The sequence below is a fragment of the Rhinoraja longicauda genome, chromosome 34 (assembly GCF_053455715.1).
Source record: "Rhinoraja longicauda isolate Sanriku21f chromosome 34, sRhiLon1.1, whole genome shotgun sequence".
NCBI lineage: Eukaryota > Metazoa > Chordata > Chondrichthyes > Rajiformes > Arhynchobatidae > Rhinoraja > Rhinoraja longicauda.
Window position 1 is genome coordinate 261,711 of NC_135986.1, and position 16,251 is coordinate 277,961.

The following is a 16,251-nucleotide window of genomic DNA, read 5'->3' on the forward strand; positions in this document are numbered from 1 at the left end:
GGGATCTATTAGAACAGGTAGGGTCAATGTGGGAACAGTCAGGGTCAATGTGGGGCAGTCAGGGTCAATGTGGGAACAGTCAGGGTCAATGTGGGACAGTCAGGGTCAATGTGGGACAGTCAGGGTCAATGTGGGACAGTCAGGGTCAATGTGGGACAGTCAGGGTCAATGTGGGAACTCAGGGTCAATGTGGGACAGTCAGGGTCAATGTGGGACAGTCAGGGTCAATGTGGGACAGTCAGGGTCAATGTGGGAACAGGTGTAGGGTCAATGTGGAACAGTCAGGGTCAATGTGGGACAGTCAGGGTCAATGTGGGACAGTCAGGGTCAATGTGGGACAGTCAGGGTCAATGTGGGAACAGGTGTAGGGTCAATGTGGGACAGCCAGGGTCAATGTGGGACAGTCAGGGTCAATGTGGGACAGTCAGGGTCAATGTGGGACAGTCAGGGTCAATGTGGGACAGTCAGGGTCAATGTGGGACAGTCAGGGTCAATGTGGGACAGTCAGGGTCAATGTGGGAACAGTCAGGGTCAATGTGGGACAGTCAGGGTCAATGTGGGACAGTCAGGGTCAATGTGGGACAGTCAGGGTCAATGTGGGAACAGGTGTAGGGTCAATGTGGAACAGTCAGGGTCAATGTGGGACAGTCAGGGTCAATGTGGGACAGTCAGGGTCAATGTGGGACAGTCAGGGTCAATGTGGGACAGTCAGGGTCAATGTGGGAACAGGTGTAGGGTCAATGTGGGACAGTCAGGGTCAATGTGGGACAGTCAGGGTCAATGTGGGACAGTCAGGGTCAATGTGGGAACAGGTGTAGGGTTAATGTGGGACAGTCAGGGTCAATGTGGGACAGTCAGGGTCAATGTGGAACAGTCAGGGTCAATGTGGGACAGTCAGGGTCAATGTGGGACAGTCAGGGTCAATGTGGGACAGTCAGGGTCAATGTGGGACAGTCAGGGTCAATGTGGGACAGTCAGGGTCAATGTGGGACAGTCAGGGTCAATGTGGGACAGTCAGGGTCAATGTGGGAACAGTCAGGGTCAATGTGGAACAGTCAGGGTCAATGTGGGAACAGTCAGGGTCAATGTGGGACAGTCAGGGTCAATGTGGGAACAGTCAGGGTCAATGTGGAACAGTCAGGGTCAATGTGGGAACAGGTGTAGGGTCAATGTGGGACAGTCAGGGTCAATGTGGGAACAGGTGTAGGGTCAATGTGGGACAGTCAGGGTCAATGTGGGACAGGCAGGGTCAATGTGGGACAGTCAGGGTCAATGTGGAGCAGTCAGGGTCAATGGGACAGTCAGGGTCAATGTGGGACAGTCAGGGTCAATGTGGGAACAGTCAGGGTCAATGTGGGACAGTCAGGGTCAATGTGGGACAGTCAGGGTCAATGTGGAACAGTCAGGGTCAATGTGGGAACAGTCAGGGTCAATGTGGGACAGTCAGGGTCAATGTGGGAAGACAGGGTCAATGTGGGAACAGTCAGGGTCAATGTGGGACAGTCAGGGTCAATGTGGGACAGTCAGGGTCAATGTGGGACAGTCAGGGTCAATGTGGGAACAGTCAGGGTCAATGTGGGACAGTCAGGGTCAATGTGGGACAGTCAGGGTCAATGTGGGACAGTCAGGGTCAATGTGGGACAGTCAGGGTCAATGTGGGACAGGCAGGGTCAATGCGGGACAGTCAGGGTCAATGCGGAACAGTCAGGGTCAATGTGGGAAGACAGGGTCAATGTGGGACAGTCAGGGTCAATGTGGGACAGTCAGGGTCAATGTGGAACAGTCAGGGTCAATGCGGGACAGTCAGGGTCAATGTGGGAACAGGTGTAGGGTCAATGTGGAACAGTCAGGGTCAATGTGGGAAGACACAGGGTCACTGTGGGACAGTCAGGGTCAATGTGGGACAGGCAGGGTCAATGTGGGACAGTCAGGGTCAATGTGGGTACAGTCAGGGTCAATGTGGGACAGTCAGGGTCAATGTGGGACAGGCAGGGTCAATGTGGGACAGTCAGGGTCAATGTGGGACAGTCAGGGTCAATGTGGGACAGTCAGGGTCAATGTGGGAACAGATCGGGCTAAAGTCTTTTACCCAGAGTAGGGGAATCAAAATCAGAGGACGTAGAAGATTTATTAGGAGCCTGAGAGACAATATATATTTTTCACAAAGGGTGGTGGGTGGATAGAATGAGCTGGAGCAGGTAGTTGACGTAGGGACTATCACAATGTTTAAGAAACATTTGGACAGGTTCATGGATAGGATAATGAACTTCATGAGTAAATAAGTGATAGGAGTAGAATCAGGCCATTCGGCCCATCAAGTCTACTCTGCCATTCAATCATGGCTGATCTATCTTTCCCTCCTAACCCCATTCTCCTGCCTTCTCCCCATAACCCCAGACACCCGCACTGATCAAGAATCTATCTCTGCCTGGAAAATATCCATTGACTTGGTCCACAGCGGTCTGTCTGTCTGTCTAATGCTGTCACTGCTCCACTGTTAATGCTATCACTACAGTGTCACCAAAACTGCACACAGTACTCCAGTACAGGTGTACAGGTACTATGGACCACATGCACCTTCATCTTCTGGTTCAGCCAACCCCGAGGGACCTTATCAAATGCCCGACTAAAAATTAGGTCAGATGAATCGAGAACCAGAGGCCATGGGTTTAACATGAGGGGGGGGGGGGAATTCAATAGGAACCAGGGACAACTTTTTTACACAAAGGGTGGTGGGTGTAAACATAGAAACAGAAAATAGGTGCAGGAGGAGGAGGCCATTTGGCCCTTCGAGCCAGCACCGCCATTCATTGTGATCATGGCTAAATCAGCCACAATCAGTCACCCGTGCCTGCCTTCTCCCCATATCCCTTGATTCCACTAGTCCCCTAGAGCACTATCTAACTAGGTGTATGGAAAGGTCTGCCGGAGGAGGTAGTTGAGGCAGGGACTATCGCAACGTTTAAGAAACATTTGTAGGGGTACATGGATAGGAAAGGTTTGGAGAGATATGGGCCAAACGCGGGCAGATGGGACTAGTGTAGATGGGGCATGTTGGCTGGTGTGGGAAGGTGGGACTAGTGTAGATGGGGCATGTTGGTCGGTGTGGGCAGGTGGGACTAGTGTAGATGGGGCATGTTGGCTGGTGTGGGCAGGTGGGACTAGTGTAGATGGGGCATGTTGGTCGGTGTGGGCAGGTGGGACTAGTGTAGATGGGGCATGTTGGTCGGTGTGGGCAGGTGGGACTAGTGTAGATGGGGCATGTTGGTCGGTGTGGGCAGGTGGGACTAGTGCAGATGGGGCATGTTGGTCGGTGTGGGCAGGTGGGACTAGTGTAGATGGGGCATGTTGGCTGGTGTGGGCAGGTGGGACTAGTGTAGATGGGGCATGTTGGTCGGTGTGGGCAGGTGGGACTAGTGTAGATGGGGCATGTTGGCCGGTGTGGGCAGGTGGGACTAGTGTAGATGGGGCATGTTGGTCAGTGTGGGCAGGTGGGGCATGTTGGTCGGTGTGGGCAGGTGGGACTAGTGTAGATGGGGCATGTTGGTCGGTGTGGGGAGGTGGGACTAGTGTAGATGGGGCATGTTGGTCGGTGTGGGCAGGTGGGACTAGTGTAGATGGGGCATGTTGGTCGGTGTGGGGAGGTGGGACTAGTGTAGATGGGGCATGTTGGTCGGTGTGGGCAAGTTGGGCCGAAGGGCCTGTTTCCACACTGTGTGATTCTGTGGCACTAAATCGTGTACATAACATCCACACCCTGCCCTCAGAATCACCTTTTGTCACCTCCTGAAAAGACACGATCAATTTCTCAAGACATGTCCTGCTGCTGACTAATTAGTTCAATTAGCACATTGTACCCATCAACTTTGGTGTGAAAAAGTTGCTCATGGGTCCCTGTTAAATCTTTCCCCCCTCATTTTAAACCCATGTCCTCTTGTTCTCGATTCCCCTACTCTGGGTAAAAGACTGTGCATTCAACCGATCCATTCCCCTCATGATCTTATACACCGCTAAAAGATCACCCCTCATTCTCCTGCGCTAAAGTCCTAGCCTGTCCCAACCTCTCCCTATAGCTCAGGCCCTTCGAGTCCTGGCAACATCATCGTAAATCTGCTCTTCACCCTTTCCAGCTTAACAACAACTTTCCTTTAACAGTGTCACCAAAACTGCACACAGTACTCCAAATGCAGCCTCACCATTGCCTTAATTCAACTGTAACATATGCTTCAATCTAACTTGTTGAAACAAAGAACTGCAGATACACAAAAGGACACAAAGTGCTGGAGTAACTCAGCGGGTCAGGCAGCATCTGTGGAGAACATGGATAGGTGACGTTTCACAGAGTGCTGGAGTAACTCAGCGGGTCAGGCAGCATCTGTGGAGAACATGGATAGGTGACGTTTCACAGAGTGCTGGAGTAACTCAGCGGGTCAGGCAGCATCTGTGGAAAACATGGATAGGTGACGTTTCACAGAGTGCTGGAGTAACTCAGCGGGTCAGGCAGCATCTGTGGAGAACACGTTTCGGGTCGGAACCTTTCTTCAGACCTGAAACGTCACCTATCCATGTTCTCCACAGATGCTGCCTGACCCGCTGAGTTACTCCAGCACTCTGTGTCCTTCAGTTTAATTTGCAAAGTTTGACCTTGCAGACTGTGAACCAATGCTTCTGCCTGAATAAACTCTTGTATGGAGGGGGGAGTAACTCAACAGGACAGTCAGCATCTCTGGAGAGAGAAGACTTCAGTGTGAAGAAGGGTCTTGACACGAAACGTCACCCATTCCTTCTCTCCCGAGATGCTGCCTGTCCTGCTGAGTTACTCCAGCATTTTGTGTCTATCTTCAATTTTAAACCAGCATCTGTAGTTCCCTCCTTCCTACTTGGGTAGATCGGTGCCTTGGTCAACGTACAATCTGCAAGAGAGTATTTGAGCAGGTATTCTCACCCCTCTCAAGGGGTTGGACAGGCTAGATGCAGGAAGATTGTCCCCGATGTTGGGGAAGTCCAGAACCAGGGGTCACAGTTTAAGGATAAGGGGGAAGTCTTTTAGAACCGAGATGAGAAAGTTTTTCTTCACACAGAGAGTGGTGAATCTGTGGAATTCTCTGCCACGGAGGGTAGTTGAGGCCAGTTCATTGGCTATATTTAAGATTCAAGAGATTCAAGAGATTCAAGATAGCTTTATTTGTCATCCAATATAGGACGAAATTCAGAGGGAGTTAGATGTGGCCCTTGTGGCTAAAGGGATCAGGGGGTATGGAGAGAAGGCAGGTACGGGATACTGAGCTGGATGATCAGCCATGATCATATTGAATGGGCTCGAAGGGCCGAATGGCCTCCTCCTGCACCTATTTTCTATGTTTCTATGTTTCTCTCACGCACGCATGAGGCCCCACAGCAAGTGAGGATGTGTTAGGAGCTGTTCTCTCTGTGATGGTCTTGCATATTTTGGCTTGCTTTCGTCGAATTTGTTGCTGCCTCACCCCAGAATGGTATGAATAGTTCCTGAACACTGAGCAGGATGTGACATGCCTTGTGGGCCACACTGTCTCTGCAAACTTCTGCCCTGCATTCCACTTCCTTTGTGGTTCCAAGCCCCAGCACTTTTTGGAAATGAACAAAAAAGTGTTTTTTAGGTCAGGGGAGCGGTTGACTGTTGCGATCTGATCTGTACAAGGCAGTCTCTCACGCTTGTACATGGTGGTGTTAACAGTCAATGCCCAACATGGCCTCTGCCCAACAGGCATGGCCACAGTTAACTACAACAAACACTCTCTCTCTTTGCCTCTCTCTTTGCCTCTCTCTCTCTTTGCCTCTCTCTCATCTTTGCCTCTCTCTCTCTTTGCCTCTCTCTCTCTTTGCCTCTCTCTCTCTTTGCCTCTCTCTCTCTCTTTGCCTCTCTCTCTCTCTCTCTCTCTCTCTCTCTCTCTCTCTCTCTCTCTCTCTCTCTCTCTCTCTCTCTCATCTCTCTCTCTCTCTCTCTCTCTCTCTCTCTCTCTCTCTCTCTCTCTCTCTCTCTCTCTCTCTCTCTCTCTCTCTCTCTCTCTCTGTCTCTCTCTCTCTCTCTCTCTCTCTGTCTCTGTCTCTCTCTGTCTCTCTCTCTCTCTCCCCCCTCCCCCCCCCCCTCTCCCTCTCCCTCTCCCTCTCTCTCCACAGTCACAGCTATCTGGGCTTGTTGGTCTAGTGGGGCGAGGCATCTCGGCTGTGCCTGGAGCAGGGGCTGTGATGTGGATTGTGTGTTTTGTTAATCGCTCCTGGTGCAGTCAGCTTCGTGTGCAGAGGCTGCTGTGGACATGATAGTGTGTGGTGGAGGCTCACATCCCATCCGTGCTGTCCACTACACCAGCATTTTAAACCATCCCTTTTGCAACTTCACCGAGACGTCTCACAGCTTGCAGCTCCTGCAGACAGACACGTCATCCTGCGATCTGGTGTCTGTGGAGTTGGGGCACACTGTGGAGAACATGGATAGGTGACGTTTCACAGAGTGCTGGAGTAACTCAGCGGGTCAGGCAGCATCTGTGGAGAACATGGATATGTGACGTTTCACAGAGTGCTGGAGTAACTCAGCGGGTCAGGCAGCATCTGTGGAGAGAAGGAATGGGTGACGTTTCGGGTCGAGACCCTTCAGACTGATGTCAGGGGAGGGGGCGGGACTTTGTCCCTGACATCAGTCTGAAGAAGGGTCTCGACCCGAAACGTCAGCCATTCCTTCTCTCCTCAGATGCTGCCCGACCCACTGAGTTACTCGGGCATTTTGTGTCCATTTGAACCAGCATCTGTGGTCTATCCTCACCCAGTCATTAGTTCCTTTACATTTTCACAAAACCAATGGCACCTCACCTTGGGTCCCTGTCCCTGTCCCAGTGTCCCAGTGTCCCTGTCCCAGTGTCCCTGTCCCTGTCCCTGTCCCTGTCCCAGTGTCCCTGTCCCAGTGTCCCTGTCCCAGTGTCCCTGTCCCAGTGTCCCTGTCCCAGTGTCCCTGTCCCTGTGTCCCTGTCCCAGTCCCTGTCCCAGTCCCTGTCCCAGTGTCCCTGTCCCTGTCCCAGTGTCCCTGTCCCTGTCCCAGTGTCCCAGTGTCCCTGTCCCAGTGTCCCTGTCCCAGTGTCCCTGTCCCAGTGTCCCAGTGTCCCTGTCCCAGTGTCCCAGTGTCCCTGTCCCAGTGTCCCTGTCCCTGTCCCAGTGTCCCAGTGTCCCTGTCCCAGTGTCCCTGTCCCAGTGTCCCTGTCCCTGTCCCAGTGTCCCTGTCCCAGTGTCCCTGTCCCTGTCCCAGTGTCCCTGTCCCAGTCCCTGTCCCTGTCCCTGTCCCTGTCCCTGTCCCTGTCTCTCTCTGTCCCTCTCCCTCTCCCTCCCCCTCTCCCTCTCCCTGTCCCTCTCCCTGTCCCTCTCCTTGGAAGCCACATGAAGGCACTCTACCTCTCTCTCTCTCTCTCTCGCACTTAATCTGGATATTTCCATGGAACATTTCTTGTTAGCTCTCAGTAAACATCTGAGTGGTGACCCTTGGTCTCAGCTCACCTCACCTCCCTGGTGCCGACCGACCGACCAGGGTGTGTCGGTATTTGTGACTAACTCTTCTGGAACGGTCCCACCTCCTGAGAAGCCAGGCCCACGCACAGCACAGCACAGCCCAGCCCAGCACAGCCCAGCCCAGCACAGCCCAGCATAGCCCAGCCCAGCCCGGCCCAGCACAGCCCGGCCCAGCACAGCCCAGCCCAGCCCAGCCCAGCACGGCCCAGCACAGCCCAGCCCAGCCCAGCACAGCACAGCCCAGCCCAGCCCAGCACAGCACAGCCCAGCATAGCCCAGCCCAGCCCAGCCCAGCACAGCACAGCACAGCTCAGCACAGCCCAGCCCAGCACAGCACCACAACCCCATGCCAACTTCCACTCATCTCACCTGCCTGTACATCATACACCTCTCTCTATCGCTGCACTTCCATCCCACAGCCTGTCCACTCGCTGCTACTTAAGCCCTTGCTTAGGAAAGGCATCCAAGATTATGGGGAACGGCAGGAGAGTGGAAGACAGATCAGCCATGATTACATGGGAAAGCAGACTTCCACGGGCCGAATGGCCTCATTCTGTTCCCATGTTTAGTTCAGCTTGGAGATAACGTGTGGAATCACTGAGATAATAGACAATAGGAGCAGGAGGAGGCCATTCGGCCCTTCGAGCCTGTACGCACCGCCATTCAATGTGATCATGGCTGATCATTCTCAATCAGTACCCCGTTCCTGCCTTCTCCCCATACCCCCTGACTCCGCTATCCTTAAGAGCTCTATCTAGCTCTCTCTTGAATGCATTCAGAGAATTGGCCTCCACTGCCTTCTGAGGCAGAGAATTCCACACCTTCACCACTCTCTGACTGAAAGAGTTCTTCCTCATCTCCGTTCTTGGGAACATGTTTCCTGCCTCTAACGTGTCCAACCCCTTAATAATCTTATACGTTTCGATAAGATATCCTCTCATCCTTCTAAACTCCAGTGTGTCCGTGCCGCCCAGCGATCCCCGCACACTAACACTATCCCACACACACACACACACCGCCCAGCGATCCCCGCACACTAACACACACGCACACACACACACCGCCCAGCGATCCCCGCACACACGCACACACACACACACACCGCCCAGCGATCCCCGCACACTAACACACACACACACACACCGCCCAGCGATCCCCGCACACTAACACTATCCCACACACACACACACACCGCCCAGCGATCCCCGCACACTAACACTATCCCACACACACTGGGGACAATTTACAGAAATCAATTAACCTATAAACCCGCACGTCTTTGTGATGTGGGAGGAAACCGGAGCGCCTGGAGAAAACCCACGTGGTCATGGGGAGAACGTGCAAACTCCACACAGACAGCACCGAGAGACAGGATGGGACTCGTGTCTGGTGCTGTGAGGCAGCAGCTCTACCCGCTGCACCCGCATGGCCTTGTGTCCGTGTGTCCTCTGGTGTCATTCGCTCCAAAAGCCGGTGCACTGCCTATCAGTGTGCGTGCAGCTGGGGTGGGTGTGTGGGGTGTGTGTGTGTGTGTGGGGGGTGTGTGTGTGTGTGGGGTGTGTGTGTGTGTGTGTGTGTGGGGGGTGTGTGTGGGGGGTGTGTGTGTGTGGGGGGTGTGTGTGTGTGGGGTGTGTGTGTGGGGTGTGTGTGTGTGTGGGGGGGTGTGTGTGTGTGGGGGGGGTGTGTGTGGGGTGTGTGTGTGTGTGTGGGGGGGTGTGTGGGGTGTGTGTGTGGGGGGTGTGTGTGTGTGTGGGGTGTGTGTGTGGTGTGTGTGTGTGTGTGGGGTGTGTGGGGGTGTGTGTGTGTGTGGGGGGTGTGTGTGTGGGGGGGGTGTGTGTGTGTGGGGTGTGTGTGTGTGTGGGGTGTGTGGGGTGTGTGTGTGGTGTGTGTGTGTGTGGGGTGTGTGTGTGGGGTGTGTGTGTGGGGTGTGTGTGTGTGGTGTGTGTGTGTGTGTGTGTGGGGGGGGTGTGTGTGTGTGGGGTGTGTGTGTGTGGTGTGTGTGTGTGTGTGTGTGTGGTGTGTGTGTGTGTGTGTGTGTGTGGGGGGTGTGTGTGGGGGGTGTGTGTGTGGTGTGTGTGTGTGTGGGGGGTGTGTGTGTGTGTGTGTGTGTGTGTGTGTGTGTGTGTGTGTGGGGGGGGTGTGTGTGGGGGGTGTGTGTGTGTGGGGGGTGTGTGTGTGTGTGGGGTGTGTGTGTGTGTGTGTGGGGTGTGTGTGTGGGGTGTGTGTGTGTGGGGTGTGTGTGTGTGTGTGTGGTGTGTGTGTGTGTGTGTGTGTGTGGGGTGTGTGTGTGTGTGTGTGGGGTGTGTGTGTGTGTGTGTGGGGTGTGTGTGTGTGGGGTGTGTGTGTGTGTGTGTGTGTGTGTGTGGGGTGTGTGTGGGGGGTGTGTGTGTGTGTGTGTGTGGGGGTGTGTGTGTGGGGTGTGTGTGTGGGTGTGTGTGTGGGGTGTATGTGTGTGTGTGTGGTGTGGGGTGTGTGTGTGTGTGTGTGTGGGGTGTGTGTGGTGTGTGTGTGTGTGTGTGTGTGGTGTGTGTGTGTATGGTTGGTTACTGAGTGTGCCCCTTGTGTTTCCACACAGGTGATGCCTATGATGTGTGCGCCATCTGCCTGGATGAGTACGAGGAGGGAGAGAGGCTTCGTGTCTTGCCTTGCTCACACGGTAAGCCAACATTGTGTTTCAATCAGCCCTCTGCAGTGGGCACATGTGCAGGAAGGAACTGCAGATGCTGGTTTAAGTCGAAGATAGACACAGAGTGCTGGAGTAATTCAACGGGTCAGGCAGCATCTGTGGAGAGAAGGAATGGGTGACATTTCACAGAGTGCTGGAGTAACTCAGCGGGTCAGGCAGCATCTGTGGAGAACATGGATAGGTGACGTTTCACAGAGTGCTGGAGTAACTCAGCAGGTCAGGCAGCATCTCGGGAGAGAAGGAATGGGTGAGGTTTTGGGTCGAGACCCTTCTTCAGACTCTTTAGAGAGAGGGTGCACTCACATTGATTAAAACATTTCTGTGACTAAAGATGCAGCAATTAAAAGGAAAGCTTTAACAAACGCCTGTTCTGTTAGAACAGTGTTGGCTAATATGTTTCAGAATAAGAAAGGAGGGAAGGAACTGAGAAGATGAAGTGAAAGAGTGTGAGAGAGAAGTAGAAGTGCCTTTAGGTTGAGTTGGGGCTGGGATTGTCAACATGGCTTGTGAGCTGGCTAATGGTGGAGGCCAATGGAACAGACTAGGTCGCGGAGATGAGACGGGCAGCTTACAGCCCAGTGGTATGAACGTTGACTTCTCCAACTTTAGATAGTTCCTCTGTCCCTCTCTTCCCTTCCCTTCCCCCTTCCCACATCTCCCACTGTCATCCTGTCTCCACCTATATCCTTCCTTTGTCCCGCCCCCTTGACATCAGTCTGAAGAAGGGTCTCGACCCGAAACGTCACCCATTCCTTCTCTCCTGAGATGCTGCCTGACCTGCTGAGTTACTCCAGCATTTTGTGATATCTTGTTAATCCTGCCATGGATTCTGGATTGAGCTCTCAGCAGAATGTAGTAACTGCTGAAGACAGACACAAAATGCTGGAGTAACTCACCGGGACAGGTGGCATCTCTGGAGAGAAGGAATGGGTAACGCTTTGTGGAAAACGCCAGGCATCCCTTCTCTCCAGAGATGCTGCCTGTCCCGCTGAGATACTCCAGCACTTTGTTTCTATCTTTGGTGTAAACCAGCATCTGCAGTTCCATCCTACACACAGTAGCTACTCAACATTGCTTCCTCTATTCTTTTTACTAAATTGTTCAGTTAGACATCTGTTAGTTCCTGCTTTCCTACCAGAACATAGAACTGTACAGCACAAGAACCGTAATAAGCAGGAACTGTAGTTGCTGTGTATTACTTCTCTTGTGCTGTATTGGTCTATGTTCTGGTAGGAAAGCACTAACACATGTAAATATCTCTAACTGAACTGCGTGTGTGTGTGTGTGTGTAGTGTGTGTGAGCGTGTGTGGTGTGTGTGAGCGTGTGTGTGGTGTGAGTGAGCTCGATGTGAGTGTGAGCGCATGTGTGTGTGAGCGAGTGTGTGAGTGTGTGTGAGCATGGGTGTGCATGAGCTTGGTGTGAGTGAGTGTGTGTGTGTGCGTGTGGTGTGAGTGTGCGTGCGGTGTGAGTGTGTGTGTGCGTGTGAGTGGTGTGCGTGTGAGTGCGTGTGTGAGTGTTGTGAGTGCGTGTGAGTGTGGTGTGCGTGCGTGTGTGTGTGCGTGTGTGAGTGATGTGCGTGTGGTGTGAGTGCGTGTGCGTGAGTGCGTGTGGTGTGAGTGTGTGCGTGTGTGTGTGTGTGTGAGTGGTGTGCGTGTGTGTGAGTGTGTGAGTGGTGTGCGTGTGGTGTGAGTGCGCGTGTGTGTGTGTGTGCGTGTGGTGTGTGTGAGTGCGTGTGGTGTGAGTGTGTGTGCGTGTTTGTGTGTGCGTGTGTGTGAGTGGTGTGCGTGTGTGTGTGTGTGTGGTGTGCGTGCGTGTGTGTGTGTGTGTGTGCGTGTGGTGTGAGTGCGTGTGGTGTGTGAGTGTGGTGTGGCCCTGTGTTCACTAGTGTGTTGTTCCTGCAGCGTACCACTGTAAGTGTGTGGACACATGGCTGACACAGACCCACAAGACGTGCCCAGTGTGGTGTGAGTGTGTGTGTGAGTGTGGCCCTGTGTGCGGCCCTGTGTTCACTAGTGTGTTGTTCCTGCAGCGTACCACTGTAAGTGTGTGGACACGTGGCTGACACAGACCCACAAGACGTGCCCAGTGTGTAAGCAGGGCGTGCTGCCCTCTGCGACCGACTCGGGCTCGGACTCGGAGATGGCAGCAGAGGAGGAGGAGGAGGAGAGGGAGGAGGAGGAGGAGAGGGAGTCTGAGCGCACTCCCCTTCTCCAGGCCTCCTTCTCCTCCAGCCCACACACGTTCGGCACCATCGCTGACCCCCAGGGTCTGACACAGTCCAGCAGTGCGTTCAGCTTCACGGGCAGACCCACGCCAGAGCAACAGAACAACGCTTCCCACAACAACTCACCAGCCTCCGACTCTGGCCTCGCTGCCCATGTTTACGCCGTATAAACAGTATCTGCCTTGACTCCTGTAATACTACAAGTCATTTGTGTTTGGTTCCAGCTCCAGCGGGACTTTATTTAGGGTTTGTTTCCAGCTCCTTTTAAAAGAAATACATGTGTGTGTGTATATTGTTGGTGCTGTTGCTAATGCTGGCCTTTAACCTTGAGTTAGTCCCCCCTCCCCCCCCCATCTCCCCCCTCCCCGTGCCAACGACAACGGAAGCCAGCCCACCCTGGTGGGATTGGGCGCTGGGTTGGATGGAGCCAGGGGTGGGGTGGGAAGACACCAGTGTGGACCATGGGCATGACCATTGGCACACTGCCTCCAGTCCCAATAGACAATAGACAATAGGTGCAGGAGTAGGCCATTCAGCCCTTCGAGCCAACACCGCCATTCAATGCGATCATGGCTGATCACTCTCAATCAGTACCCCGTTCCTGCCTTCTCCCCATACCCCCTCACTCCGCTATCCTTAAGAGCTCTATCCAGCTCTCTCTTGAAAGCATCCAACGAACTGGCCTCCACTGCCTTCTGAGGCAGAGAATTCCACACCTTCACCACCCTCTGACTGAAAAGGTTCTTCCTCATCTCCGTTCTAAATGGCCTACCCCTTATTCTCAAACTGTGGCCCCTTGTTCTGGACTCCCCCAACATTGGGAACATGTTATCTGCCTCTAATGTGTCCAATCCCCTAATTATCTTATATGTTTCAATAAGATCCCCCCTCATCCTTCTAAATTCCAGTGTATACAAGCCCAATCGCTCCAGCCTTTCAACATACGACAGTCCCGCCATTCCGGGAATTAACCTAGTGACACCACCTCTCTGGGTGACAGTGGAGCACAGAGAGATTCCCGCTGTCTGTCATCTCAACCACACCCCCTGTGCCCAGCCCCATCTCAGCTCCATCACACCCTCTCTATAATGGAGCCCCTCTTGTCCACCACAATCCCATGGTCATGTTGATATGTCATTGGAGCAGAATCAGGCCATTCGGCCCATCGAGTCCACTCCGCCATTTGATAGTCGCTGGTCTGTCTCTCCCTCCAAACCCCATTCTCCCGCCTTCTCCCCATAACCCTGGGACCCGCACTAATGAATCTCTGCTGTACAGATGCCTCCACATCCCTCTGTGGCAACTAACCCACAGATTCACCACCCTCCGGTCAGCAGTTAGAATGAATTGAGAAGGTGCTTGGGTAAGAAATGTGGTGGGTGTGTGTTACTTAGAAAATAGGTGCAGGAGGAGGCCATTCAGCCCTTCGAGCCAGCACCGCCATTCATTGTGATCACGGCTGATCATCCACAATCAGTAACCCGTGCCTGCCTTATCCCCACATCCCTTGATTCCGCTAGCCCCTAGAGCTCTCTCTAACTGTCTTTTAAATTCATCCAGTGAATCGGCCTCCACTGCCCTCAGTGGCAGAGAATCCCACAGATTCACAACTCTCTGGGTGAAGACGTTTCTCCTCGCCTCAGTTTTAAATGGCTTTGTGAATCAGGGAGAGAGGGCACTCAGAGCTGTAATAAAGAGGAACTACAGCTCGTTCCAAACACCCACCACCCATTGGGTTAAAGTCACCCCTAAGGTTCCTATTTAATCTCCCCCCCCTTAAAGTAATGCCCTCTGGTTCTTGATTCCTCTACTCTGGGCAAGAGACTCTTAGCCTGTGCCTGGTCTATTGGTCTTCTGATTTTGTACAGCTGAGTTGCTGGAAGGTGTGAGAGTATGGGGCCAGCTTGCTGGCTCAACACCCCCCCACGCCCACATGCAGTGGCTGTTCACTGGGACATAGAATATAGGTGCAGGAGGAGGCCATTCGGCCCTTCCAGCCAGCACCACCATTCAATATGATCGCGGCTGATCATCCACAATCAGTACCCCGTTCCTGCTTTCTCTCCATATCCCTTGATTCCGTTAGCCCTAAGAGCTATATCTAACTCTCTCTTGAAAACACCCAGTGAATCGGCCTCCACTGCCTTCTGTGGCAGAGAATCCCACTCTCTGGGTGAAAAAGTTTTTCCTCATCTCAGTCCTAAATGGCCGACCCCTTATTCTCAAACTGTGGCCCCTGGTTCTGGACTCCCCCAACACTGAGGAACATGTTTCCTGCATCGAGCTTGTCCAATCCTTCATGCAGTCTTTATGAACATAGATAGCCAGCCCCTCCATCGCACACAGCAGCTGTGGAACACAATGTACAGATAGATCACCCTGCCTCTGCACACGGCTGTGCTCTGGATGCCAGCTGGATTGCATGAGGAAGCCCTCTCTCCTCACCATTCCCCCTAGTTACCCAGGGAGTCTGTTTCGAAACTCCCCTCTCCAGTCTTCACCTTGGCTTTCCCGCTAGCTCATAACTGCTCTAGTTTAGTTTGGTTTAGACATACAGCGAGGAAACGGGCCCCTTCAGCCCACCGTGTCCACACCGCGCAGACCAGTGATCCCCACACACTAACACTATCCCACACACACACACACACACCGACCAGCGATCCCCACACACTAACACTATCCCACACACACACACACACACACCGACCAGTGATCCCCACACACTAACACTATCCCACACACACACACACACACACACACACACCGACCAGTGATCCCCACACACTAACACTATCCCACACACACACACACACACACACACACCGACCAGTGATCCCCACACACTAACACTATCCCACACACACACACACACACACACACACCGACCAGCGATCCCCACACACTAACACTATCCCACACACACACACACACACCGACCAGCGATCCCCACACACACACACACCGACCAGCGATCCCCACACACACACACACACACACACACACACACCGACCAGCGATCCCCACACATTAGCACTATCCCACCACACACACACCGACCAGCGATCCCCACACACACACACACACCGACCAGCGATCCCCACACATTAACACTATCCCACCACACACCAGGGATGGTTTACGATCTTTACCGAAGCCAATTAACCTACAAACCCGCATGTCTGTGGAGTGTGTGAGGAAACTGGAGCGCCCGGAGAAAACCCACGTGGTCACGGTGAGAACGTGCAAACTCCGTACAGACAGTGCCCGTAGTCAGGATGGAAGCCGGATCTGTGGCGTTGAGGCAGCAGGTCTACCTGAGGGAGGGGGATGAAGGAAGGACAGTGTTTGGTTGGGAGGGGAGGGGAGAGGAGCAACAGGACATGGGGATTGTGTTGGGAAGGTAAACTGGCAGGTTGGATGGTTCTTGATGCGGCACATAATTATCATCCCGGGCTCGACACAAGCCATTCTCTTTAACTCTGTTACTTCCCCTTTAACCACGGGCTTGCCCTCCCTTCCACTGCCTACACCACTGTACAGCAACATCAGGGCGGCACGCTGGTGCAGCGGGTAGAGCTGCTGCCTTCCAGCACCAGAGACCCGGCTTCCATCCCGACCGCGGGCGCTGCCTGTACAGATTGTGCACCTTCTCCCCGTGACCGTGTGGGTCTCTCCGGGTGCTCCGGTTTCCCCCCACATCCCGAAGACGTGCGGGTTTGTATGTTGATTAACTTCTGTAAATTGTCCCTAGTGTGTGTGGGATAGTGCAAGTGTGACTGCTGGACAGTGCGGACTTGGTGGGTGGGTCGA

General features: G+C 53.5%; 1 protein-coding gene across 1 annotated transcript in view; it reads left to right on the forward strand.

Moving 5' to 3' along the window:
- Positions 1-16,251, forward strand: part of LOC144609725 (E3 ubiquitin-protein ligase RNF167-like) — an 80,108-nt gene extending 63,857 nt beyond the window's left edge. The window contains exons 10-11 of the mRNA XM_078428230.1: positions 10,106-10,186; positions 12,247-16,251. Coding sequence (XP_078284356.1) covers positions 10,106-10,186; positions 12,247-12,611 — 446 coding nt within the window. The 3' untranslated portion in view covers positions 12,612-16,251. The remainder of the gene's footprint in view (positions 1-10,105; positions 10,187-12,246) is intronic.